The 27,830-nt window shown below is 38.3% G+C and overlaps 1 protein-coding gene across 1 annotated transcript in view; it reads left to right on the forward strand.

Moving 5' to 3' along the window:
- PECR (peroxisomal trans-2-enoyl-CoA reductase) overlaps nucleotides 1–25,725 on the forward strand; it is a 34,218-nt gene extending 8,493 nt beyond the window's left edge. The window contains exons 4-8 of the mRNA XM_036916226.2: nucleotides 1,703–1,784; nucleotides 7,053–7,149; nucleotides 8,972–9,082; nucleotides 22,534–22,645; nucleotides 25,097–25,725. Coding sequence (XP_036772121.2) covers nucleotides 1,703–1,784; nucleotides 7,053–7,149; nucleotides 8,972–9,082; nucleotides 22,534–22,645; nucleotides 25,097–25,182 — 488 coding nt within the window. The 3' untranslated portion in view covers nucleotides 25,183–25,725. The remainder of the gene's footprint in view (nucleotides 1–1,702; nucleotides 1,785–7,052; nucleotides 7,150–8,971; nucleotides 9,083–22,533; nucleotides 22,646–25,096) is intronic.
- The last annotated feature ends 2,105 nt before the right edge of the window (nucleotides 25,726–27,830 follow it).

Consider the following 27,830-nt stretch of genomic DNA (forward strand, 5'->3'; position numbering starts at 1 on the left):
CTCTCACTTACCAACTTCACATTTCCCTGTATGGCCCCGGAAGATGACTGGTTAGCCAGAGACGGGTAAGATTCCTCAAGGGAGGAACAACCTAAGACAGGCACAGTCGCAGGGGGGCCATCAGGTGAGAAATTGGGGATCAACAGAGGTGAGGCTTAGAACCTCACCCCCCCTGTTCTGAGAGAAATCTTCTGCATACGTGGATGTTTTATTGCCCTGGTCTAGCTTGGATTAACACATAGTCTACAGGCACACACCTGATCATCTACATTTGCTCTCTTACAACACTAAACTATGTTTTCTACCTTTATCTTGTATCTACCTACCACTTCAGCATTTTATTAAAAATAATAATAATAAAGAGAGAAATGTGGTATCCACATATAAATCAAGTATAAAAACCAAATGAGTATTCATATTTGAACTGACTGTTTATAGTTCATAATGCATGAGCAAAACCGAAAGTTTCTGTGATGACTGCCCTTGTACTGTTCACTATGTAACTTATTCATTATGTAAGAATTTGTTCTACATGTAAGAACTTGTTTGTTATGCCTCAGAAGATTGGAGACTGACGAAAATTAGGCTTGGGGTGTATTAATGATTGTGCATTGAGCATTGACTCCCCTATACAGAATTTTATTGTCGTTAACAACCATTTGATCAATAAATATGAGAGATGCCCTCACAAAAAAAAAAAAGGACAGACTTCCAATGGTAAAATAAATAAGTAACCGGGATGTAATGTATAGCATAAGGAATATAGTCAAGATATTGTAACAGCTTGGTAGGGTGATAGCTGGAACCTAGAATTATGTATATAAATGTTTTACCACTGTGTTGTACACTTGAAACTAATGTAATGTAATACTGTGCGTCAACTACCCTTCAATAAAAAATAATTATTAAAAAATAAATAAATAAAAAATAAAAAGATATGATTATTAAAAAAATAATAATAATAATAGTGTGGAGAAACTGGAGCCATCATGCATTTCTGGTAGGAGCACAAACTGGTGGAGACACTTTGGAAAATAGTTGGGCAGTTTTTAAAAATAATTAAATGTAGAATGACATATGATCCAGCAATTCCACTCCAGGTATTTACCCAAGAGAAATGTGTCCACACAAAGGCTTTTCATAATAGTGTTCATGATGGCCCCAAAGTGAAAACAATCCCAGGGTTCATAAGCTGGTGAATGGATATATAAAAGATGGCACCTCCATGCAGTGCCTTACTATTCAGCAATGAAAAGTAACTATCGGCATACGTTACAACACGGATGAACCTCACAAAGATTCTAAGTGAAAGCAGCCAGGCACAAAAGGCTACATATTGTGTGATTCCATTTATAGAATGAAATGTTCTGTAAAGGCTGATCTGTAGAAACAGAAAGTAGATGAGTGTTTGCCTGGGGATGAGTTGGGCAGAAAGGAACTTTTTGGAGTGACGGAAATGTTTTAGAACCTTTTGTGTTTAGGACATTTGTGTTAGAGTTTGGTGGTAGTTGACCACTCTAATTTATTAAAAATCATTGTACACATAAAGTGGGTGGATTTTGTGATACTGTACCTCAATCAGCCTTTTTATAAAAAGAGAAATGTGAGTTAAAATAGGAAAAATGTTAAATAAATAGCATGCTGGATCAGGGTAGGGTCAGGACACCAGTTAACATGATTGTCATTTGTCTGAATCCTGCAGTTTACAACTCCTGGATGAAAGAGCATGGAGGATCTGTTGTCAATATTGTTATGGTTATAAAAAATGGATTTCCAGGAGCTGTGTAAGCATTTTTATTTACTTTTTTCCTATGTCTTTGGGATTTGTCTTCTGAATGGGGCAGGGGTTGGGTGAAGGTTAGGGTAGGAAAAATTCCTTAACTCAAGATCATTAATCCTTTAATGAGTTGTGATCTCAATACTTAGCATTTCCCTTTATCTGAGCATTAAAAATGTACTTCTAAAACATTCCCATTCATGTTAGGGTTGCCAAATTTACCAAGAAAAATAAAATAAATAGGATGTCCAGTTTAAATCATTTTTATTATCAGTATATTCTAAATATTGTATAGGGGCATACTTATGCTAAAATTTTTTTCTTCGTTTATCTGAAATTCAAACTCCATTGTGTGTCCTGTATTTTATCTGCTAAGCCTCATCCAGATGTTTTTAAACCTGTCATCACTGTTTGGAAACTTCTTTTTTGTTAAGATGTGTGGAAATGAAAACTAATCTGTGTTAATTAAGATTTGAATACCACGAATATACCTGTTCAATTTTAGACAGAATTGCTGAATTGTTATCCATGGAATTTGACATACTTGACTCTTGTCGATTTTGGAAATAAAACTGGGAGAAGCTTACGCCACAAAGAGAAAGTTTATTCCATGTCTAGGGATTGCAGACTGGGAACACAGATCCAGATAAGGAGTGAAAGTGCTCTGGAGAATAAAGGGGATTGGATTTAAAGGCTGAAACCACAAAGGCTGTAAATCTATCTTGGTGAAGAAGGATTGGTTCTTTTTTTTTTTTTTTTTTGGCCATCCCAGAAGTTAGTTACTATTGGTGGTTGCCAGGGATTGGAACCACAGTCTTGTAAAATCCCAGGCATCTGTTAGGTTGAAGTAGTTTTGAGAGTCCAGCCTCTGGAACTAGATCATCAGCAGGGTTTTCAAGAGTCAAAAGCTCAGACTCTCCTGCCATCCTGTCCCTCCTCTGCCTTAGGTAAAATTTTGTTTCCCTTGGCTCAGGTGACTCCATCTTGTCCTGGGTCTTTTATCTGCCAAGTTGTTCCTGAGTTGATAGCTGTCCACACTCTTATTTAGATTTTGATAAATTTTTATGTTGGAAACTGATTTTTTTTTTTTTAAAGAAAGGAAATCAGTGAACTAACTTGATTTCCTGGCTCAGTAGATTCTTTCATAATTGTCTAAAAGCCCATCCAATTAGAACGGGGAGACAATATGCCAGGAAGCCACTGGAAAACCACAAGTTTAACAGTTAAAAAGTCTGGTTTAAGAAAAATTAGTTTTTGCCCATTTCTATAGCATCATTTATAAGTTATGATTCTTTCCATTTTTTAAATTAAAATTTTTTATTTTCTAACATAGAATTTTTATTTTTTATGAAATGGACCTATCTTAGTGTTATAAAAACAAAGCATATCAGTTTATATATATATATATATATATAATGGAATTAAGGTAGAAAGTCAACTCCTTTATACCCTTTTATCCCAGAAATAACCTCTTAACTAATATAGTGATCTTAATTCCTTTATAATTAGTAAAGTCATCTGCAATCTGTAGGGTGATATTTTGGCACTCCAAATATTCTGTTTGCCATTGTGATCTTAGCAACCGTTGTCTATCCTTAGCTGAATCACTTATTACAGTGGGGTGTGAAAATATTGATTTTTCTGATTTCATAATTGTGTCTATATTTATTAGCTTATGTTCTTCATAAAAAGACTTTTCCACCACAACCATCCCTTCTTTCTGCATAGATTTATTATTATTATTAATTATTTTGCTATGCCACTATGGACCTACGGATTTCTCTTCAAATTCATTGTTTCAAATGCACACATTGTCTCAAGTTTAATAGAAACTTGTATTGTTCTACATTTTGCTATTGCAAATAATTCTTGGTGAATAATTCTGTACATATCTGTTTTATATTTGTGGAGCTATATCTTCAGGGTATATCCTGGAATTTGAATTGCTGGATAAAGGATAAATGCACAAAAATTGGGTATTTCTAAATTTCTCTCCATTTTGTGCTCCCACCAGCAATGTATGAGATTGCCTGTTCTTCAAGCATCACCAAAAATATTACTGTCAACATTTGGACAATTGATGGACAGGAAACGGTATTCTCAGTGCAGCATCTTTTTGTTTGTTGAAAGGCTATCTTGGTATCTTTTGTGTGCGGGTTTGAACTGTATCATGGTCTTGGTACATTTTGGTAAGGGTGTTCTCATCCTTTTCATCTTGATGTCATCTAAGACTAGTCTGTTTTCTATCACAATCTGTGTTGGTCCGTTTAGACTGACATGCTCATCTTTTGGATCATTGTCAATAAAGATAAGGGCAAGAGATGGGCTGTACAGCAACTCATACCTCCCATGGAGAGAGAGTGTCCCAAATGCCCATCAGTGGGTGAATGAATAAACAAATTGTGGTCTGTCTGTATAAGGGACTACTACTCAGAAATACAAAAGAATGAACTATTGATTCATGCAACAACATGAATGAACCTCGAATAATTATTCTGAGGGAAAGAAGCCAGACAAAAAAAAGCATGTACTGTGATTTCACTTATGTGTTTAAGTTGTAGAGGCATATAAAACATTTATTAGTGCTAGATTCTTCGAGAGTTATACATCATTCTGCATCCTATTCGTAAATTGCAGGAAAAAAAATGAAGCTATAGACTTCAAAGCAGTTTATCACTAATAATCTGTTATTGCACAGAGGTTTTCAATCATATCTGGTACAAAAGTAAGGTGTTAGTATTTCAGAGAATTTATCAGTGAAAGAATGGATGTGGGACCTGTCATTCAAATGGTAAAATATCATCTCATGCAACTTATAGTCCAGGTAAATACCAGTCCCTCTGGGCTTTCCTTCAAAAGAAGAGTGACTGGAACAGCACCTCACATGACATAGTCCCCATTCTGAAGTTGAGTTGTCCAGCATCTCTTCTGTCCTGATGGGGGTCACTTTCCCATCTTGGAAAAGGGGATTCTCTGCAAACCCGCATGGTGCATCCAGGCTTCTCATCCACCTGAATTTCCTGGTAATGCCCACCAAAATCGAATCCTTCAGAACCCAGGACTATTGGATAAGCCATATGTCTCTTTGGATTTGGATGAACTCTTTACTTTTTCTTTACAAATGTCATAGATTTTTTTTTTTTGTAACCCCAGAGATAAACAGATTAGGATGTGTTGTTTGGGGATCCAAAGTACCTGCTTTCAATTTCTGTATAACTGTATAATTCAGCTCTGCAGAGCTGAATACTGTGGAGGAAGACCACATCCGTCTTTCCTTAAACGGAACAAAGAGAGAGCTGGGGGTTTCAGGATTTCACACCTGCTGCAGATGCTCTTGGCATCCATCAGCAATTTCCCTTCTGACATCACATTCTTCTCTGCCACCTTCCTTAGTGGATCTTTGAGTAGGGACATGTAGTCTGAAAATGCTGTTATGTTTGCACCGAGTTGCTATTGAATGTCCTTCTCGTCATCACCTACCCTTGAGAGACCTGTGTAGGGAGGGACCTCTATCCTTCTGAGTTATTAGCTGAGACCCCTGTAATAAAAGACAAATTAACAAAAGAAAAACAAACAGAAGTTTATTCACATATCTATCTCATGTTTACATGGAAGATATTCAGGGAAATATGAGTCACTTTCTAGGCTGAAATGCCATCTTAAAAAGGAAAGGTGAGGGGTGGTGATTTCCGAGAATGATAAATAGACGAGCCTTGGGAGGCTTGTTGGAAGGTGCGACGGTTTGTGACAGAGTTTCCTCTGGGTGTGGCGCTGACTTCTGGTCTCCTCTCCTGTGGTGAGTCCGTCTTCCCTGGTTGATGCAATTCCTGGGGAGGATTGATGAGAGTTGAGTTCCTTATGGAGGATCTGTCTTTAGGCAAATAAAAGGATTCAGAGAAAGCCTCTCCCTGCTTTTGCTGTTTTTTAAGTGCATAGGGCCAAAATAATGTATCCATGAGGCATATTTTGGGATGCCATGTCCTGAACTCCTGTGGTCCTATTTTGGGCTGGCATATTCTGCTACCCTTCAACTGCCTCTTTCTCATGCTCCACAAACTGGTCGAGATGCTCAAATTCAGAGTAATTTCCGTGTCTGGTTTTCACCTCTCGTTCTAGTGGTTTCCTCTCTTGGGTTAGTTCCTGAAAATCTACCATTTGCTTCTTCAAGGGCTTGATGTAACTGCTGAGCCTTTCCCTTTGATGAGAGGCAAGACCTCCTGTGATGGCCTTGGTGGCCAGGGGGCTGAGTGCAAAGGGACAAACGCCTCTAGATTCTCCATACAACAGGGTCAGCACTTGGTTGTGCTTCCTGCATAGGCACAGCTGTTGCTGCCTTGGCCTCTTGCTCCTGGTGATGTGGGGGCATTTGGTGACTGCAGTCCAGTCATCCTTTCCAGCTGAGTGTCGCTCCAGAAGGCCCCTCTTAGCACTGGTGGCCACACTGAGGGCAAGGGAACCTGTCCTATAGGTCCCCCAGGACTGTTGGATGTGGCAGCAATAGAAGTCATGGCCACATGTGATGGTGATGGGGTTGCTCAGGTAATTCTGACGGATAGAATCCCACCACGGCTGCTGCAGCTGACAGTGGGCTGGAGGTAGGTTTTCTTTAGGACGTTTGATTCTGTAGGTGCTCTCCAGTGAGAACAGGGTACACCCCCAGATCTCAGATACTTGGTTCCGAGGACCTTGCAAATCAGAAATTTTAAGCCATAATGTATCTGTACCTTCTGTGTGAGACCTCACATGGATGTAGGCCTATATATTTTGAACCTCCTATCGGGAAGCATATTAAAATTTATGTAAATTTTGGTATGTCTAGAAAGTCTATTGATAATATTTCTAGCTTGATATATGAATTTCCTATTCCTTATTAGCTAAAATTGATTTAGAAAATAACCACACTTATAACTCTTAAAATTACCAATTTGTTTTCCTGTATAATAGGAAGTTCTTAAAAATATTCCTCTCAAAGAAAAAAATTCCTCTTTTGCTCATGGTGATTTGGGGATCTTATGTGGGCCTACACAATGTAAGATTTGTTTGACTACTGTATGGCTGGGGTTTGACCTTAATATTATTAATATATTATGATATACCAATGTGTTAATATAAAGGACTCAGTTTTTTCCCAGTATTCAGACAGAGGCTCAAAAGACATACTTATGATAATGTTTTTGTGCGGCTCTGAGAGGTCATCGGCACGCTTGTGAGTTTAGTTAATGAGAGAAATAATGAACAGAAGCTGAATGTACTGTTTGTATTTTGTCTTTTAAAGGCACAGTGGGGCTTCCAGAGCAGGTGTTTACAACCTTACCAAAACCTTAGCTTTGGAATGGGCCAGCCGAGGAGTAAGGATCAACTGTGTTGCCCCTGTAGGTAAACATTCCGTCAGAAAGCTGTTGACAAGTTGTGCTTTTCTGATTCCATGTGTGTGGTTGATAGAGGTATTTGTTAATATGTGTGTATACTAGAAAAGACTTGCTTTTAAAAATAGATGAAATTAAAAAGTATTCTTTGCTTACAACTAGATTGTTAAGAAGGTTAAATTAAGCCAGTGATTCTCACTCCTGGCTATATATTTGGATAATAATATGTGAAATGTTTTAAAAAATAGTGATGCATGAGCTTGATTCCAAACTGTGGAATCCAGGCATCAGTATTTTTAAAAGCTGCCTAGAAAATTCAAATGCACAGTGAAGATTGAGAACCACTGCTTTAAAGAATGAATTTTGCCAGATTAATTTGTTATTTCATGGTATACCATGAATTCTTTATTTGGAAACAGAGATAAGGTCAGATTTCTGGGAACTCCCAAAGATCGGCTAGAATTCAAGCAAAAATTTCTCTGAAACATAATGCAAATGATAGAGGGAAAAAAACTCACAGTAGGTTCAACTTCATATCACACTATGTTCAATGTAATTTTTTGGAAGTAAGCTATAGCTTAAGGTTCCTGGGTATTACATATGGGCCATGTGTCCCAAGAGAGACATTATATGAAATACCTCCCTCATCCTGCAAAACTCAGTTCAAATCTAGTTCTCTGTGATGTTTTCTGGTCGTTGCTAACATGGTAATCATCCCTCTATCTGAAATTCTAAAATATATGTGAATATTATCTGCAGATCTATCTATATAGTATCTATAGCTATTGTTATCCATGATACCCAGTGGGAACCAAGCATGAACTGACTTATTGAAGTCAGCAGAGAAATCTTAGGTCTAACAAATTGCAGGCTCCTAGCCAGAGACTTCATATGCCTTCAGTCCTTCACAGCTGACATTAGGGTAAATTAAATACAGTCCTATTCTTAATGTTGATACCTTGGAATGCTGGACTCTAAAAGTGTATTTCTTGAAAACCGCTGGTGGTAAATTAGTATTATAAGCACAATACTAAAGCCATGTTTGTCCTGAGATGTATTAAGTTTAATGTCTAAACCTTAACACTCCTGGAAGATTTCATCCTCTAAATAAAAGGTTACAAATTGTTTAACTGGAAAATAGCATGTCACCCCTAATTAATACTGCTGAATCGCCTCACCTTAACTTCACTCCTTCGTGCCCTCCCCTCCTCCCCATAATCTCTGGTGTAGTTTGAGCCACTAACACATAACTTTATCCTGTTTTATACAGTGTTTGAGTACTTGTCTTGGCTTATAAAACCCTTGAAAGCCAATGAAAACTAAATAAGATAATTCTTAAGCAATTAAAATTTTCGTTTATTTATAATGGACTCAAACGCTGTGGTTTTTACTCTAGGTGAAAAGCCATGAAAAGATTGCCTTTTCTAAGGCTCACATAACCACAGCTCAGTGTCCCGTTGTAAGACAGAGAAGCCTAGTGGAACATAAAATAGACTCTCCTGTTCCACTGTTCTCAGTTAGGTGCCTCTCTGATCTACTCAAATAATTATGCTTGAAGAGACCAAATCTTTTACAAAAAAATCTAGGACTTGGTTGGTTATTAAGGGAGAGGAGGTCACAAAATGAGCATTCAGATGATCTTTTTGTTATAGTGCTTAACTACTTCTTTTACAATATGGAGAAAAATTAGTATTAGAAATGTTAATGTTTCTGTGAAATTTAAACCACTTACTTTTTGGTATTGGTTGATAGACTGTCTTGATATCTTTACAAGTAAAAATTTAATTTTATGTACTGTATTTTGTTCCTGTTTTATTTTTAAACATAGGGATCCATTTATTCCAAGACTGCTTTTGACAACTATAGTTACTTGCCAAAAACTGCTTTGGAAGGGTACTTTCAGAATATCCCAGCTAAAAGACTGGGCGTTCCTGAAGAGGTAATGTATACTTCTAAGGTTAATTCAAATGACTTTCTTTTACACTTTGGAAATTTGTAACATTTGGTGTCCTTTTTACATAGTCTGGTTGGCTGAAGAGATGATTTGTTCCACTGCCACCAAACCATTTCCCCTGTGCTTTAAGGCTCTTGGGAATATCCTGGTTGTGCTTTGCATATCCTGGTTATGTTTTGCATATGCATAATAATATTTATTCGGGAGTGAATGTGGTATGAATTAAGAACAGCATGCTCTTATTGTTTCATTGCACTTTTCAGCTATATTAGTTTGTCACTTGGCATTTGTTGGTACCAGACCCTAAGCAAGTTAGGTGATTATGACTATATGAAGTTTCATATGCAATTTCTGTAAAGCAGCCAGACTGAAGTGTGTAAAAATCAATGGCTTTCTTAAATGCCAATATTATCAGTCTTAAAATGTAATGGGAAACAAAAAGGATATCTTTCCAGAATAATAATAAAAACCGAAATACCCAGAGTAAACTTAGCTCTAAATGGAAAAAGAATTTATTACTGAAGAACAGAAAAAAAGATCAGAATAGAGACATTTCATATTCCCCAATGAAGAGAATCAATTTTATTAAAACTAAGTTTCCCTAAATTAGTGTATAAATTTAATATGTTTTTGGAATTAACACACTGATTCTAAAGTTTGTCTAGAAAAATAGTGGTGCAAAATCAGCGAAAAATGTTTTGACGGTGAGGATTTGACCTTCCTGATAGCAAAAATACTATAAAGCTATAGTTATTTTCAGCATCTGATGCTGATCCTGGAACAGATTAAAATTTGTGGAACAAAACAGACTCATGTATGAAGTATCACTTACATACAGGGAGTTTATAGGATAAAAGTAGTGTATCAAGTCTGTGAGGATAGGGTAGCCCATTGAGCAGAGGTCTTGCAGCAACTGGCTGTTCATTTAGAAAGAAAGTAACCCCCCTATGCTGTGTCACATACAAATGATTTTACATATGTTAGGTGCTAAATATAAAAGCAAAGCCATAAAACTACTAGAAGGAAAGGTGTTAAATTCCTAGAACTACCTTTCATTATCAGTTTGATGTATATCTTTCCAGAAATTTACTATACATACACAAAAATATCTGTATTTATTGACGTTTTTACCAAAATGGGATTCTACTATATGTTCTTTTCTGCAACTTGCTATGGATATGCCATGGTATATTTAATTAGACCCCATTGTTACATATTTTGATTCTGTTTATATTTTGGATATATTAGTAATTCTGCAGTGAATATCCTTGAACACAGTCACATACTCTTGTGTGAGGGGGTAACTTTCTAGAGGTAAAATTCCTGAACTAAAATTGATTTGCATATTAAATTTTAGAAGATACTGTTAAATCCAACATTTGTAGAGCTGTCTTAAGCAAGGTGTTTGGATTTTTCTTCTGAAAACCAAGAAAGGTTTTAAAGGATTTTCAATCAAGGGAATGACATGATGACATTTTTATTTTGGACAGAACACACGTGTTGTTTATTGTGAACTATATTATCTATCTTTACTATATAGAAATTGCAATTGAGAAATTTATGAAATATTTGCCAAGTCTTTAAAAAAATATAGTAATAAAGGCATTACATACTAACATGAATAATATTCTTTTTTTTAAATTAATTAATTAATTAATTAATTAATTAATTAATTAATTTATTTTTGTGAGGGCATCTCTCATATTTATTGATCAAATGGTTGTTAACGACAATAAAATTCTGTATAGGGGAGTCAATGCTCAATGCACAATCATTAATCCACCCCAAGCCTAATTTTCGTCAGTCTCCAATCTTCTGAGGCATAACAAACAAGTTCTTACATGTAGAACAAATTCTTACATAATGAATAAGTTACATAGTGAACAGTACAAGGGCCGTCATCACAGAAACGTTCGGTTTTGCTCATGCATTATGAACTCTAAACAGTCAGTTCAAATATGAATACTCATTTGGTTTTTATACTTGATTTATATGTGGATACCACATTTCTCTCTTTATTATTATTATTTTTAATAAAATGCTGAAGTGGTAGGTAGATACAAGATAAAGGTAGAAAACATAGTTTAGTGTTGTAAGAGAGCAAATGTAGATGATCAGGTGTGTGCCTGTAGACTATGTGTAAATCCAAGCTAGACCAGGGCAATAAAACATCCACGTATGCAGAAGATTTCTCTCAGAACAGGGGGGGTGAGGTTCTAAGCCTCACCTCTGTTGATCCCCAATTTCTCACCTGATGGCCCCCCTGCGATTGTGCCTGTCTTAGGTTGTTCCTCCCTTGAGGAATCTTACCCGTCTCTGGCTAACCAGTCATCTTCCAGAGCCATACAGGGAAATGTGAAGTTGGTAAGTGAGAGAGAAGCCTTACTGTTTAAAAAGGTTAGCTTTTTACTTCTTTGCATATTTATGCCCTGTGGCTTCTATGCCCAGCATTTGTCTTGAGGTATCTTTACCACTTGGAAGAATTATGATACTCTGTAAATTTGATATGAGGCACGAATTCTATTTAAGGGTTGTAATTAGGAAGGAAGAAGAAAAGCTATAGAAGTAGCAGGCGGAAGAAAACATGGGAAGATTGATTATTTCTTTGACATATCTTCTTGTAGAGTAACTTCAGCATATATAGGTTTTAAGCTACTACTTAAATTGCGCACACACATTAACATAATAGGAGTATAGTTACATAACCAAAGCATACCTGTAATAACCAGCCATCTCCAGTGAAACCAAGAAAACCAGTTAGGCACCTTAGGCATTTGTGAAAACTTATCTATGATATGGTGGATATTGTCCAACTGAACTTGAACAGTCTGAGAGAAATCAGACAAATTAAAACAACCCATTCCTGGGGAATGTTCACATCCCTTATGTTCTTTTAACAGTAAATAGTCTGTAGTTGTAAGATTTTGGAGCGCTACAATTTGCACTTCTCCTAATTCTTGGTTGAGTTCCAACAGTATAGATCCAGTCAAATTTGTTGTTTTACTGTATGCACAGGCCAGCTTAGATATCTCCTTCCTCATTCCCATGGCAAGTCCAGGAGCTGGTGGGATGAGTGCATCTACAGCTGTAGCAGTGCATGGATCGTTGTTGGGGTTTTTTGATGATCATATTCTGGCATGAGTCTTCCAGAGAGTGCTGATGTTGGAAGTTCTCTTTCATATCGTATCTTAGTTCATTTTCGGGGTAGCCCAATTAGGCTTTGATCTTCTGTATAGACGCAAAGAGACCCTTTGCCTACACTTTTATATGCCCTTTATACCCTTGTGTAGAACTCATTGGAGGTTACCACACAGGAACTGCCCTTTTTTTTTTTTTTTTTGGTATCACTAATCTACACTTACATGACGAATATTATGTTTCCTAGGCTCTCCCCTATACCAGGTCTCCCCTATAAACCCCTTTACAGTCACTGACATCAGCATAGCAAAATGTTGTAGAATCACTACTTGCCTTCTCTGTGTTGTACAGCCCTCCCTTTTCTCCTACCCCCCCATGCATGTTAATCTTAATACCCCCCTACTTCTCCCCCCCTTATCCCTCCCTACCCACCCATCCTCCCCAATCCCTTTCCCTTTGGTACCTGTTAGTCCATTCTTGAGTTCTGTGATTCTGGTGCTGTTTTGTTCCTTCAGTTTTTCCTTTGTTCTTATATTCCACAGATAAGTGAAATCATTTGGTATTTCTCTTTCTCTGCTTGGCTTGTTTCACTGAGCATAATACCCTCCAGCTCCATCCATGTTGCTGCAAATGATTGGATTTGCCCTTTTCTTATGGCTGAGTAGTATTCCATTGTGTATATGTACCACATCTTCTTTATCCATTCATCTATCGATGGACATTTAGGTTGCTTCCAATTCTTGGCTATTGTAAATAGTGCTGCGATAAACATAGGGGTGCATCTGTCTTTCTCAAACTTGATTGCTGTGTTCTTAGGGTAAATTCCTAGGAGTGCAATTCGTGGGTCAAATGGTAGGTCTGTTTTGAGCATTTTGATGTACCTCCATACTGCTTTCCACAATGGTTGAACTAACTTGCACTCCCACCAGCAGTGTAGGAGGGTTCCCCTTTCTCCACAGCCTCGCCAACATTTGTTGTTGTTTGTCTTTTGGATGGCAGCCATCCTTACTGGTGTGAGGTGATACCTCATTGTAGTTTTAATTTGCATTTCTCTGATAATTAGCGATGTGGAGCATCTTTTCATGTGTCTGTTGGCCATCTGTGTTTCTGTTTTGGAGAACTGTCTGTTCAGTTCCACTGCCCATTTTTTAATTGGGTTATTTGTTTTTTGTTTGTTGAGGCGTGTGAGCTCTTTATATATTCTGGACGTCAAGCCTTTATCGGATGTGTCATTTTCAAATATATTCTCCCATACTGTAGGGATCCTTTTTGTTCTATTGATGGTGTCTTTTGCTGTACAGAAGCTTTTCAGCTTAATATAGTCCCACTTATTCATTTTTGCTGTTGTTTTCCTTGCCCGGGGAGATATGTTCAAGAAGAGGTCACTCATGTTTATGTCTAAGAGGTTTTTGCCTATGTTTTCTTCCAAGAGTTTAATGGTTTCATGGCTTACATTCAGGTCTTTGATCCATTTTGAGTTTACTTTTGTATATGGGGTTAGACAATGGTCCAGTTTCATTCTCCTACATGTAGCTGTCCAGTTTTGCCAGCACCACCTGTTGAAGAGACTGTCATTTTGCCATTGTATGTCCATGGCTCCTTTATCAAATATTAATTCACCATATATGTCTGGGTTAATGTCTGGATTCTCTAGTCTGTTCCATTGGTCTGTGGCTCTGCTCTTGTGCCAGTACCAAATTGTCTTGATTACTATGGCTTTATAGTAGAGCTTGAAGTTGGGGAGTGAGATCCCCCCTACTTTATTCTTCTTTCTCAGGATTGCTTTGGCTATTCAGGGTCTTTGGTGTTTCCATATGAATTTTTGAATTATTTGTTCCAGTTCATTGAAGAATGTTGCTGGTAGTTTCATAGGGATTGCATCAAATCTGTATATTGCTTTGGGCAGGATGGCCATTTTGACGATATTAATTCTTCCTAGCCACGAGCATGGGATGAGTTTCCATCTGTTAGTGTCCTCTTTAATTTCTCTTAAGAGTGACTTGTAGTTTTCAGAGTATAAGTCTTTCACTTCTTTGGTTAGGTTTATTCCTAGGTATTTTATTTTTTTTGATGCAATTGTGAATGGAGTTGTTTTCCTGATTTCTCTTTCTGTTGGTTCATTGTTAGTATATAGGAAAGCCACAGATTTCTGTGTGTTGATTTTGTATCCTGCAACTTTGCTGTATTCCGATATCAGTTCTAGTAGTTTTGGAGTGGAGTCTTTAGGGTTTTTTATGTACAGTATCATGTCATCTGCAAATAGTGACAGTTTAACTTCTTCTTTACCAATCTGGATTCCTTGTATTTCTTTATTTTGTCTGATTGCCGTGGCTAGGACCTCCAGTACTATGTTAAATAACAGTGGAGAGAGTGGGCATCCCTGTCTAGTTCCCGATCTCAGAGGAAATGCTTTCAGCTTCTCGCTGTTCAATATAATGTTGGCTGTGGGTTTATCATAGATGACCTTTATTATGTTGAGGTACTTGCCCTCTATTCCCATTTTGCTGAGAGTTTTTAACATGAATGGATGTTGAACTTTGTCAAATGCTTTTTCAGCATCTATGGAGATGATCATGTGGTTTTTGTCTGTCTTTTTGTTGATGTGGTGGATGATGTTGATGGACTTTCGAATGTTGTACCATCCTTGCATCCCTGGGATGAATCCCACTTGGTCATGGTATATGATCCTTTTGATGTATTTTTGAATTTGGTTTGCTAATATTTTGTTGAGTATTTTTGCATCTACGTTCATCAGGGATATTGGTCTGTAGTTTTCTTTTTTGGTGGGGTCTTTGCCTGGTTTTGGTATTAGGGTGATGTTAGCTTCATAGAATGAGTTTGGGAGTATCCCCTCCCCCTCTTTTTTGGAAAACTTTAAGGAGAATGGGTATTATGTCTTCCCTGTATGTCTGATAAAATTCCGAGGTAAATCCATCTGGCCCAGGGGTTTTGTTCTTTGGTAGTTTTTTGATTACCGCTTCAATTTCGTTGCTGGTAATTGGTCTGTTTAGATTTTCTGTTTCTTCCTGGGTCAATCTTGGAAGGTTGTATTTTTCTAGGAAGTTGTCCATTTCTCCTAGGTTTCCCAGCTTGTTAGCATATAGGTTTTCATAGGAGTCTCCAATAATTCTTTGCATTTCCGTGGGGTCCGTCGTGATTTTTCTTTTCTCGTTTCTGATACTGTTGATTTGTGTTGACTCTCTTTTCTTCTTAATAAGTCTGGCTAGAGGCTTATCTATTTTGTTTATTTTCTCGAAGAACCAGCTCTTGGTTTCATTGATTTTTGCTATTGTTTTATTCTTCTCAATTTTATTTATTTCTTCTCTGATCTTTATTATGTCCCTCCTTCTGCTGACCTTAGGCCTCATCTGTTCTTCTTTTTCCAATTTCGATAACTGTGACATTAGACCATTCATTTGGGATTGCTCTTCCTTTTTTTAAATATGCTTGGATTGCTATATACTTTCCTCTTAAGACTGCTTTTGCTGTGTCCCACAGAAGTTGGGGCTTAGTGTTGTTGTTGTCATTTGTTTCCATATATTGCTGGATCTCCATTTTGATTTGGTCATTGATCCATTGATTATTTAGGAGCGTGTTGTTAAGCCTCCATGTGTTTGTGAGCCTCTTTGCTTTCTTTGTACAGTTTATTTCTAGTTTTATGCCTCTGTGGTCTGAAAAGTTGGTTGGTAGGATTTCAATCTTTTGGAATTTTCTGAGGCTCTTTTTGTGGCCTAGTATGTGGTCTATTCTGGAGAATGTTCCATGTGCACTTGAGAAGAATGTATATCCTGCTGCTTTTGGATGTAGAGTTCTATAGATGTCTATTAGGTCCATCTGCTCTACTGTGTTGTTCAGTGCTTCCGTGTCCTTACTTATTTTCTGCCCAGTGGATCTATCCTTTGGGGTGAGTGGTGTGTTGAAGTCTCCTAGAATGAATGCATTGCAGTCTATATCCCCCTTTAGTTCTGTTAGTATTTGTTTCACATATGCTGGTGCTCCTGTGTTGGGTGCATATATATTTAGAATGGTTATATCCTCTTGTTTGACTGAGCCCTTTATCATTATATAGTGTCCTTCTTTATCTCTTGTTACTTTCTTTGTTTTGAAGTCTATTTTGTCTGATATTAGTACAGCAACCCCTGCTTTCTTCTCACTGTTGTTTGCTTGAAATATGTTTTTCCATCCCTTGACTTTTAGTCTGTACATGTCTTTGGGTTTGAGGTGAGTTTCTTGTAAGCAGCATATAGATGGGTCTTGCTTTTTTATCCATTCTGTTACTCTGTGTCTTTTGATTGGTGCATTCAACCCATTAACATTTAGGGTGACTATTGAAAGATATGTACTTATTGCCATTGCAGGCTTTAAATTCGTGGTTACCAAAGGTTCAAGGTTAGCCTCTTTAGTATCTTACTGCCTAACTTAGCTCACTTATTGAGCTGTTATATACACTGTCTGGAGATTCTTTTCTTCTCTCCCTTCTTGTTCCTCCTCCTCGATTCTTCGTATGTTGGGTGTTTTGTGCTGTGCTCTTTCTATGAGTGCTCCCATCTAGAGCAGTCCCTGTAAGATGTTCTGTAGAGGTGGTTTGTGGAAAGCAAATTCCCTCAGCTTTTGTTTGTCTGGGAATTGTTTAATCCCACCATCATATTTGAATGATAGTTGTGCTGGATACAGTATCCTTGGTTCAAGGCCCTTCTGTTTCATTGTATTAAATATATCATGCCATTCTCTTCTGGCCTGTAGGGTTTCTGTTGAGAAATCTGACGTTAGCCTGATGGGTTTCCCTTTATAGGTGACCTTTTTCTCTCTAGCTGCCTTTAACACTCTTTCCTTGTCCTTGATCTTTGCCATTTTAATTATTATGTGTCTTGGTGTTGCCCTTCTTGGATCCTTTCTGTTGGGGGTTCTGTGTATTTCCGTGGTCTGTTTGATTACTTCCTCCCCCAGTGTGGGGAAGTTTTCAGCAATTATTTCTTCTAAGATACTTTCCATCTCTTTTCCTCTCTCTTCTTCTTCTGGGACCCCTATAATACGGATATTGTTCCTTTTGGATTGGTCACACAGTTCTCTTAATATTGTTTCATTCCTGGAGATCCTTTTGTCTCTCTCTATGTCAGCTTCTATGCGTTCCTGTTCTCTGATTTCAATTCCTTCAATGGCCTCTTGCATTCTATCCATTCTGCTTATAAACTCTTCCAGAGTTTGTTTCATTTCTGCGATCTCCTTTCTGGCATCTGTGATCTCCTTCCGGACTTCATCCCATTTCTCTTGCGTATTTCTCTGCATCTCTGTCAGCATGTTTATGATTCTTATTTTGAATTCTTTGTCAGGAAGACTGGTTAGGTCTGTCTCCTTCTCTGGTGTTGTCTCTGTGATCTTTGTCTGCCTGTAGCTTTGCCTTTTCATGGTGATAGGAATAGTGTGCAGAACTGGGACGAGTGACGGCTGGAAGACCTTCCCTTCTTGTTGGTTTGTGGCCCTCCTCTCCTGGGAGAACAGCGACCTCTAGTGGCTTGTGCTGCGCAGCTGCGCGCATACAGGGTTTCTGCTTCCTGCCCGGTTGCTATGGAGTTAATCTCCGCTGTTGCTGTGGGCGTGGCCTGGCTCGGGCAGCTACTCCAAAATGGTGGAGTCGCGTTGGAGCAGGAGCGGCTGGGAGGCTATTTATCTCTGTAAGGGGCCTCCCTGCTCCCTGCAGCCCAGGGGTTAGGGTGCTCAGAGATCCCCGGATTCCCTACCTCTGGATTAAGTGACCCGCCCTGCCCCTTTAAGACTTCCAAAAAGCACCCGCCAAAACAAAACAACGACCACCAAAAAAAAAAAAAAAAAAAAAAAAAAAAATTTTTAAATTAAAAAAAAAAAGGTGGTCGTTCGTTTTTCTTTATTCTCCGGTGCCTGCCTCAGGCCTCTGCTCACCGGTCTTTCTGCCCTGTTTCCCTAGTATTGGGGTCCCTATCCCTTTAAGACTTCCAAAAAGCGCTCGCCAAAACAAAACAGCAAAAAAGCAAAAAAAAAAATGGTCGCGCACTTTTCTTATGTCCTCTGTCACCCGGCCTCCAGTGCCTGCTCACTGTTCTTGCTGCCCTGTTTTCCTAGTATCGAGCGCCCTGCACTCTGGCCCGGATGGCTGGGGCTGGGTGTTCGGCAGCCCTGGGCTCCGTCTCCCTCCCGCTCTGCCTGCTCTTCTCCCGCCGGGAGCTGGGGGGAGGGGCGCTCGGCTCCCGCGGGGCCGGGGCTTGTATCTTACCCCCTTCGCGAGGCGCTGGGTTCTCTCAGGTGCGGATGTGGTCTGGATATTGTCCTGTGTCCTCTGGTCTTTATTCTGGGAAGGGTTGTCTTTGTTATATTTTCATAGATATATGTTGTTTTGGGAGGAGATTTCCGCTGCTCTACTCACCCCGCCATCTTCCGCCCCTCTCATGAATAATATTCTTAATGAAGAAAACCTCATTTTAAAAAACAATTTTTGTACATTTTTTTACACTTTTACAAATCTGTTTGATGTATCACTTAATGGAATACAATTGGCCTCTCACATCTTCATTCAGTTTGTTGGGATATGTTGCTTTGGTTACAAGCATATGAAGAAATTCCACCTTCATGTAGATGTAGCTTTGGCAAATGGAGGAATATTTTAATGGCCTTTTCAGGTAATTGTGGGTATTCTTTAGTATTTGACACGTGGCACTTAGGTAAAGATTATTTGCAATGGGGAATCTCAAGCTGTGTCCGTGAACATTTGTACTCTGCTATATTAAAATCCATTGGTCTTTCTTGCACTTTGGATCTTTCACCCATAGATGATTTTGTAATATCAGACATTGCATTTTGGGAAAATATTGGTTCACTGAGTTACAGAGATCTAAATATTGACACACATTCCATTATAAAGTATCAAAGGTCACATTTGTTAATATCACCACTGGTCTCTTCAGAAAAATCTTTAAGTATTGGGAAGCTGTTAAGTTCATGGTGACAGTCCAAGTTTTCCAACCTCCTGATTTTCACCTGAAAGCTCAACTCTTAATCATTGGCAAAAAATACTGTCAGTTGTTTTCCTTTGAGGTGGCAGTGTCACTTTGTTCGTTTTTGACAAAGTGTCTTTCAGATACTGAAATGTGAATACCCATACTTTGTTAGTCATTATTTCAAGGAAAAAATGGTGTTTCATGAAACACCTGTGTGTTTCCTTAAGTGGTAGAAGAGCTTACTTGTAATTTCCATTTCCTAACACAGGACAGTCAAAGGATGAGTACTCAATGGCTGAGATTAATACAATTAATAATTTTTACTGTTTCATCAAGGACATTTAAAAGTGAAACAGCCTTTTCCCCCCATGCACTTGCCGAGAAAGAATATGACTGCCACTATAATTACCACTCGTTCAGTTTTGTGTTCCTGCCCTGATTCATATTGAGGCTCCAGTTTTTCCCACCATTGCTCTGGTGTGCTAGTGCCATTAGTACAATGCCAATAAGTGAAGAAGACAAATAAAGACATAGTGTTCTTATGAAAATAATTTTGTCCTCGCAAATCGCCTGGCAGGGTCTTAGGCACACTCCGAGTTTTGCTACCTTGCTTTGACTAGTGTAGGTAATACCTTCAAAAAGTTTGGTCATGAAAGGAAGGAGAGATGATGGTATCTGCCATAAAATGCAAAATGAGGAGAGATACAGAATGTCTCTGCCTGATTGTCCTAGCATCCTTAGGTCATGTTTCCAAGAAACTCTTCTTATTGTCCCAGCTAATCATCAATGTCCCTTTGAGGACGGAATGTTCATACCCTGCCATTGGCTTAATTGTTTATCAATGAGTTGCTGTCTTTTAAGTGACAGTACCTAGAGTAGTCAGGAGGGTTAGAATGTAGCTATAGTTTTAAAAGGAACACCCTGGAACTCCCATGGTGCCCCCCAGCATCTCTTAGACAGGGAATGTAACAGTCGGCTGACCCTTTAATTGGCTTGTGAGATGCTGTACACCCATTTTACAAATTAAGAAACTAAGGGCCATTGAAGTTCATTAATTTGCCTAAGGCCATATGTGGGTCAAGCCCCAGCCTATTTACTTAAAGTCCTGTGATCTTTAATAAACAAAGCTGAAAGTAAACACATTACTGAGCCAAAAAAAGTATTATCCACCTAAGTGGGTGCAAGTTGTTAGTCTCTAACAGCATTTATTGATTATTAAAACTCTTGTGAATGACTCAGTACTTCAAGTCCATCAGTCAAATGGACCCCATTAAAATGACAGTGAAGAAGAATCTATCTGAAGGTATTACAGTAATTCCTAGTTAATTTGGTAATTATACAAACTTTATTAGTTTTGTTTAGCTCCATGTTAAGTTCCTAAAGTAAACCAGGAATCATGAATATTTACATGTCTTTTACTTGGCGGAGAGTTTCAAATGAATTAAGTATTATTTAATGGAGCTAATCTGTGGGCAAAACACTATTAAGAGCTCGGCAATACAGCCACCCCTCATTTTGGGATAAGAGATGCATAAAGATTCCTTCATTCTATAAACGTCGATTAAGTGCTTATTTTATGCTAAACATGGTCAAAGGATGGATCTGTCACCCAGTATTTTAAACAAAATTCAGCACAAAGCCACATTGATTGCTGGTCAGATATAGTCTCTCTGAGCAGAACAGAATCATCTTTTTCTTTTTTGGGGGGGCATGTGGCTTCAGGGATTTGTAGGTTTCTGGAGGTCATGGTTATGTGGTTGAGAGGGTTGTTGTTTGGATGACATTCAGGAAGCAGCTTATTGGAGGGAGTCTTCCTGATTGGCTGACTTCCAGAATGGGCTAGCACTGATTGGTTGACTAAAAAAACATATTTACAGGGTTAGTTGTCATTGATTGATTAAACAGGATAAAACTAGCTCTGATGGTCACTTGTTACTATGGCTCAGAACTATCTGCCCTTTCCCAGGAATAAGGGAACTTTAAAATTATTCTCTATCAGCACTGTTCAATAGAAATATCTTTAACACATATGTAATTTTAAGCTCCCTAGGAGCAACATTACGAAAAGTAAGAAGAGGTGAAATTAGTTTTAATAACATATTTTATTAAAACCAATTTATGGAAGACATTATCATTTTGCATTCTTCAATATATTTTGCATTCTTCTTTCCATACACTAAGTCTTCAAAATCTAGTGTGTATTTCACACTTAGAGCACATCTCAATTCAGACTAGCCATTTGGAGTGTTTTGGGTAGTATTGTATGGCTAATAGCCTCTGTTTTAGATAGTCCAGTTCTAGACTAGCTGCTGGGGGCACAAAGATCTGAGAAGGCTGTGCGTTCCCTCCAGGGTCTCAAAAAGGCATAGCCATGTAAGGAAATAGGGCTACAGTGCTGTATCAGGGCCAGGACTGGGATGAGGCAAGCAAGGCATGGATGCACCATTTAAGGATGTGCCTGCTCAGCGTTGTGCCCATGCGCTGTCTCCCCAAGTGAGCTCCTCTTTAGCTGCTGCACTCAAGTGCCTCACTAGCCTCCCCTAGCCTCACCCCTGCTTGGGAACCTGCAGATTCCAGGGCCCCATCCCAGAGCTTACAATTCAGAAGATCTCAAGTTGAGGCTAGAAATCTGGAGTTTTTAGTAAGCATTCCTTGGGATTCAATGCAGGCATTAGGATCACCCTTTGAGAAGGATCTCGTTAAGATCTGCCTGTGCCAACAGCCTCATATGAGAGTTCCTTTATGTCTGATGAAATAATTTCTCTCTTTCTCTTTGGTTTTGGGAGTAGATGTTGCTGAATTCGTCATTACCTATCTGAAGTTTTAGGGGGTGCAGTAGGTTTCTGAAGTCTCTCTCATAGAAAGCTCCTGTAGTCTGAGTTACTGGGCTTTCAGCTTGCAGGACCATGGACCGAGCAAACTCAAATGCCAGTATATTGTTATACAGACACATTGATCATTTCAGGGGCAAAAATATAAAAGGCACATGGTGGTGTTGCAAAGTGGGGTGGTGATGGGCATTGAAAGATGTGGCAGGAACTGAATTGTTTGAAACAGGAAAAAGCAAAGAGTAAGCACTGTGTTCACTTTTGGTTTCTTCACACTGCAAAGCTTATTTGATGTTGTCTAAAGCTCTGCCACATCTTGCTACCCTAGCTACTTACCTGATTTTAATGATGCTCAAATAGAAAAAGGAAATTGTAGTCTACACAGACTGTAGAATTCATGTTACAGTCATGCATTTTGAGATGTGTTTACTTGGAAATAGGAAGCAGGCAGAAATGAGAAGCATCTGCTTTTCTCTAAGCATGCGTGTGCTTCTGTTTCCAGGTTTCCCCCTTGGTATGCTTCCTGCTTTCGCCTGCTGCTTCCTTTATCACCGGCCAATTGGTGGAGGTGGATGGGGGCCAGTGTCTGTATACTCACATGTCTGAGATACCAGGTGAGCTATCCAGAAGTGAGGGGTCACTAAGTCTATGCTTTTTCACGTTCAAGTTCCCAAAACTTATGTACTCACTTCAGAGATAAATGTTTTTTCTTATAGAACACTGAAATGTACAAAATGTTTATATTCATGATAGGATTTTTAAAGGAAATGTTCCTGGTCACAGAAAATATCTAAATATTTTTATTACAGCACATAGCTTTATATATTAAGAAAATTGTTTATATGTGCATAGGTTGGTGGAATTTTAACACTAAAGTATTCTCAATGTGGGTATATATATGTATAAGGAGGAGATAGAAAGAGGCAAGAGGTTGCCATATTTTTAAGATTTATTTCCTCTTTGTACCTGCAATAAGTGGTTTGTATATCTGAGCAGAAGAATCAAACCTGTTAGGTGGGGAGGGGTAGTATGTTGCTATTTTACACTGTCTTTGGGATATATATGGAGTAAAACCGTATGTATTTGTTCTATTCAATCATGTTTGATGGACAAAAGCAATAACTTTGTAAGACTCAACCAAATATAAATATTACATGCAAATACACACAGGCATGTGCATGTGTGTGTGTGTGTGTGTGTGTTTATCTAATGGCTAGACCTTAGAACTTTGGGATTGGAAGGGTTCTAAAAAACCAGGTAGTCTAATATCCTAATTTTACAAGTGACAAAACAAATGCATAGGAGTTAAAAGTCACATACATGCTAAAAATTCCAAATCTCTCCCAAAATGTAGAAAAGGATAGAAAATTCAAATATATTTGAACTTTTGCTAATGATAGGTGATTAAGTGGCTACTAGCAAATTAAAATGTGGTTGATAAAACACGTGTATTTGAAATTCATATCAGGGATCCAGATTCAACTTATATGTGCTAACAGTCTAATCAAAGCTTAAGACCTTTGTATTAATAAATGAAACTTTAATATTTTTTTATTGTTTTCCCTTCTCATATACATTTCTTTACGGTAACATCAATGTGGTGATGTACATAAGAATCTGTGGTTTTAAGGGTCTCAGTTGGAAAGAAAAATGCCTACATGGTTACACAATATTATGTTTTGATAGCATTTAAAGTGGTGAGGGTGGAGAGAACATTTCTACTTCCCTCACCAGTAGAGTTGAGTCAGTATTAGTTAAGGTTTGTTACACTGCTTTTCCTTTATAAAGGGAAATAAACTCCCAAGTGACTGCTTCTTCTCCAGCCCTCAGTGAAATGATTTTCTTCTCTAATTCTAGCAGTGTTTTTATTAGTACGAAAATATTTTTTAAGTTTTAAGGAAAACACCCACATCTATCTTTTAAGAATACACTCTCCTCAAATAATGAGTGGGAATATTCCACCTTTCAGCCTAGTGTTTCCTTTAAGATTGCCTGAGTCAGATCACATGGAATGGAAACCCAGCCATCCCCTTATTAGCTGTATGACCTTGGGAAAATTAATGTCTGTAAGCCTCCATTTTCTTTTCTTTAAAATGGAATCACTTACGGTATTTAGTTAGTAAACTGTTGGGATGATTAAATTGGATATGCACATTTAAAACCCTGTGTCAGACAGGATGCTTTTTAGCTGCAACCAGAACTGGCCTAAGCAGTAAAGGAATTTGTTGGCAAAAGCAGGCGAGACTTGACTCATCAGCTCAGTGATCTCATCAAGGACAATTTTTTCCCTCTTTGTTTTTTGCTTTTGATATTGGCTTTGTCTTAAGACTGAGTCTCCTCTTATAGGATGGGTGCCTGCCACCCCTAAAGCTCCATGCTTCTTTGTTCACATCAGCCAGGCAGAGAGAGAGGGGAGGGGAATGAGTACCTTTGCTTTAGCCTTTCTAACAAAATTCTGAGATCCACTGTGCTTTGGAGCACCTTATGCAAATGTCTGTCCTCAGCCAATGACCCTGGCCTGGGAATGGAGTGCACTGATTGGTTTAGGTAGGTCAGTGATCGAAGTGGGGTCACTTCTCTAGAATCTCAGAATTCCTAAGTGGAAACTGAGGCTATTGGAAAGAGAAGGTGAGGGACTGGATGCTTGGGAGGCAGCTAGATTACTATTATTAAGGAAGTAATGTGTATTGAATGTCTGCAGTATGCCAAGTGCTGTACATAGGGTGTCACATTTAATTCACACAATTTTAAAAAAGAGTTGTCCCCTTAAATGGATGAAAAATACATCTTTAATAGACATACATTTATTTTTATAGGTATAAATAAATGACAATTCATAAATAAGTGTAATATTTAATGTTTCACCAAATTTGGAAAAGCTGGGAAGTGGTAGGGTTGGATTCAAATCCAAGATTTTCTCACATTTGCCTTTTGTCTTAATGATCACTTTTTTCTTGCTGAGAAAAGGGATGAACCAGGGAAAATAACAAGAGGGTTTAGTGGAAAGTAAGAAGACTAATGAGGTTAATAGATTGGCTAATGACATGAGGTTTTCCCCTTAACAGATCATGACAACTGGCCAGAGGGACCAGGAGACCTTTCTGTTGTCAAAAGGATGAAGGAGTCTTTTAAGCAGAATGCCAACCTTTAAGCTAAGGAAACAAGAGGTGTCCTTTGTCCTCAAATGCCTTAACATCTCAAGGATGCACTTTTGTACTTTACAGGAGCTTATAATTTGTATGGAAAGTCACTTTCTGCTTTTAATTGTAATTAATTAGGTCTATGAAAAAACTATTCCTGAAAGAAATGCATTTTAAAATCCTAAACAATGCCTTTTAACCTGTGATTTAAACAAAATTTTAGGAATGGAAATTAACATACTTTATCATTATACTTTTTTATTTCTGAGAAGGTATTTGAGAAGTGAAATAATTTCAAATTAATAGTAGAAGTATCACAGTCTACCAGCAGGTTTTAATATTTAATGTAAAGGTAAGCAATAAAACCGAATTGTGGCATCATTATGATTCTTACAACCAGAGTTACACAGTGACTTATTTTTCATGGCAAATACTTTTAGATCAATAAATTATGATAATTATTGCTGCGTGATTTGTTTTGTTCATGAAGTCAAATTTGTATAAATGTTCATAATTCAAAAGAAAGTAAAGTTGGGTGTAGTGTTTTTTTTGCACTGCTTGATTTGTGGTGTTGATTCCTACCCAAAGTATTCCTTTTTGTCCATGTTTCTCCTTTTATATGCAAAACAATTTTTTAAATTAAATTTTATGCAAATGTAGTAGGGCTCAGCATTCTGCCTTCAGAATCCATCCTTTCTGGCAGTTACCTGATTTCTGAAATGCCATTTAGAAATTCTGTATGTTCATTTCTTGTCTTAATCAATTAAACCGCTTTCATTTTATTCCCTCTTGAAGCAAAGTAGATGTTTCCCTTTCTTTATCAGTAGCCCTCTGTTCAAACTATAGATCTTCCTCAACTTATAATGGGGTTACATCCTGATAAGCCCATTGTAATTTGAAAATATTGTAGTGAAAAATACATTTAATATGCCTAACCAACCAAACATCATAGCTTAGCATAGCCTACCTTCAACGTGCTCGGAACACTTACACTACTACAGTTGGACAAAATCATGTAACACAAAGCCTATTTTATAATGAAGTGTTGAATATCTTATGCTATTGGTTAAATACTGTACTGAGAGTGAAAAGCAGAATGGCTCTAAGTGTATCAGCTCTTAACTCTTGTGATCGTGCAGGTGACGGGAGCTGTGGCCCAGCCTCGTGGGAGATCTTACCACATATTATTAGCTCAGCAAAAGATAAAAATTTAAGTATGATTTTTGAAAAGATCAAAATGAATTATGATTTCTACTGAATGCGTATTGCTTTCATACCAGCATAAAGTAGAAAAATGGTTAAGTCAAGCTATCAGAAGCCAGGGACATTCTGTGTGTGATTTACAAACCTCTGGGGTGGGGGCCCCCGAAGCTGCCCTTTTATCAGGCTCTCAGGCAGGGTCAGGACTTGAGGGAGGCTCAGGAGATGTCCAGGACTGGCACTTAAGGAAGTGCTCACTCTTCTCTTTGCCCAAGTACAGAGTCGCCCCTGATAATGAGCACAGCCTTAAATTTTCTGTCCATGCTCTTACTGTGGAAAGATCAGAAATCTTCTTTTCATCTTAGTCAACATTTTGAAAGTGGCCTACTGTATGTGATAATATGATAGACACTAAGAATTATGAGCCACGTTAGAAGGCTGGGTGGCCCTAACACTGATTGGTGGGGGAGATGGAAAAGGCAGGGCTTGCTTTTCAGAGTACCTCATGTTGATGACTGTTAAAACCTCCATAATATTGACGTTTGTTTATGTCCATTTAAGGCATGGAGCCTGCCCTGCATAGCACTACACTTAACTATGACTCCTTATTAGATCTTAGACCATCACTGGACAGCTGATCGTTATCTATATTCTAGAATCATAAATTTACTCAGGACTTCTGTATGCATCATAATAGTGTCTCATCAATAATGTTCTTTTGTGACTTAGTAAATTTTTCTGTAGACTGGATATTCTGAATAGGCTTAACTATTCACTCAATAATTTTGAGGCTCTACTAATTTTGTGCTCAGCATTATGGTAGGAGTTGGGCTTGCAGCACTGAAAAAAAAAGTACACCTGGACCTTGCACCACAGAGCTTGAGAGAGAGAGAGATAGAGGGAGACCCATTATTCAGCCTTAAACCTAAATGTAAAATCCACAAAATGTTCTAAGTGTGATAGGTAAGTCATGGCACTAAAGGCATATAACCGGAAGAAAAAGATCTAGAGGAAAAACAAGTTCTATAATTACTCATGTTAAAAGAGCTTGCTGGTAAAGATGACCCTTGTGGATATTATCCCTCCCACACACACACTGCTCCTTTGTTTCATGGCTGGTGTTCATTCAGGTCCTCTGAGAAGCAAATGCCAAGACAGGATAAGATACGCGTGAGATATGCATGAGACTTACTGGGGAATATGGCAAGAAGGCGACAGTAGCCTTCAGACTGTGATGTCACAAATCTGACATTTGTGAGAGGGAGAAAGGAGTGGGACAGGAAGCATCTGGGACAGTAGCAAAGTGGAATGTTTTCAGGCTGACGCATGTGTGCACACAGTCACAGTGGGTAGGGGGCTACCAGGAGGCACTCAGTGGGTCACCTGGGTTCCACACGTGCTGCTCCCTATCCTCACTGTGTAAAAGTAGCTCCCACTCCTGGTGGTGATGGTGATTCTT

This window comes from Manis pentadactyla, chromosome 6, assembly GCF_030020395.1.
Source record: "Manis pentadactyla isolate mManPen7 chromosome 6, mManPen7.hap1, whole genome shotgun sequence".
NCBI lineage: Eukaryota > Metazoa > Chordata > Mammalia > Pholidota > Manidae > Manis > Manis pentadactyla.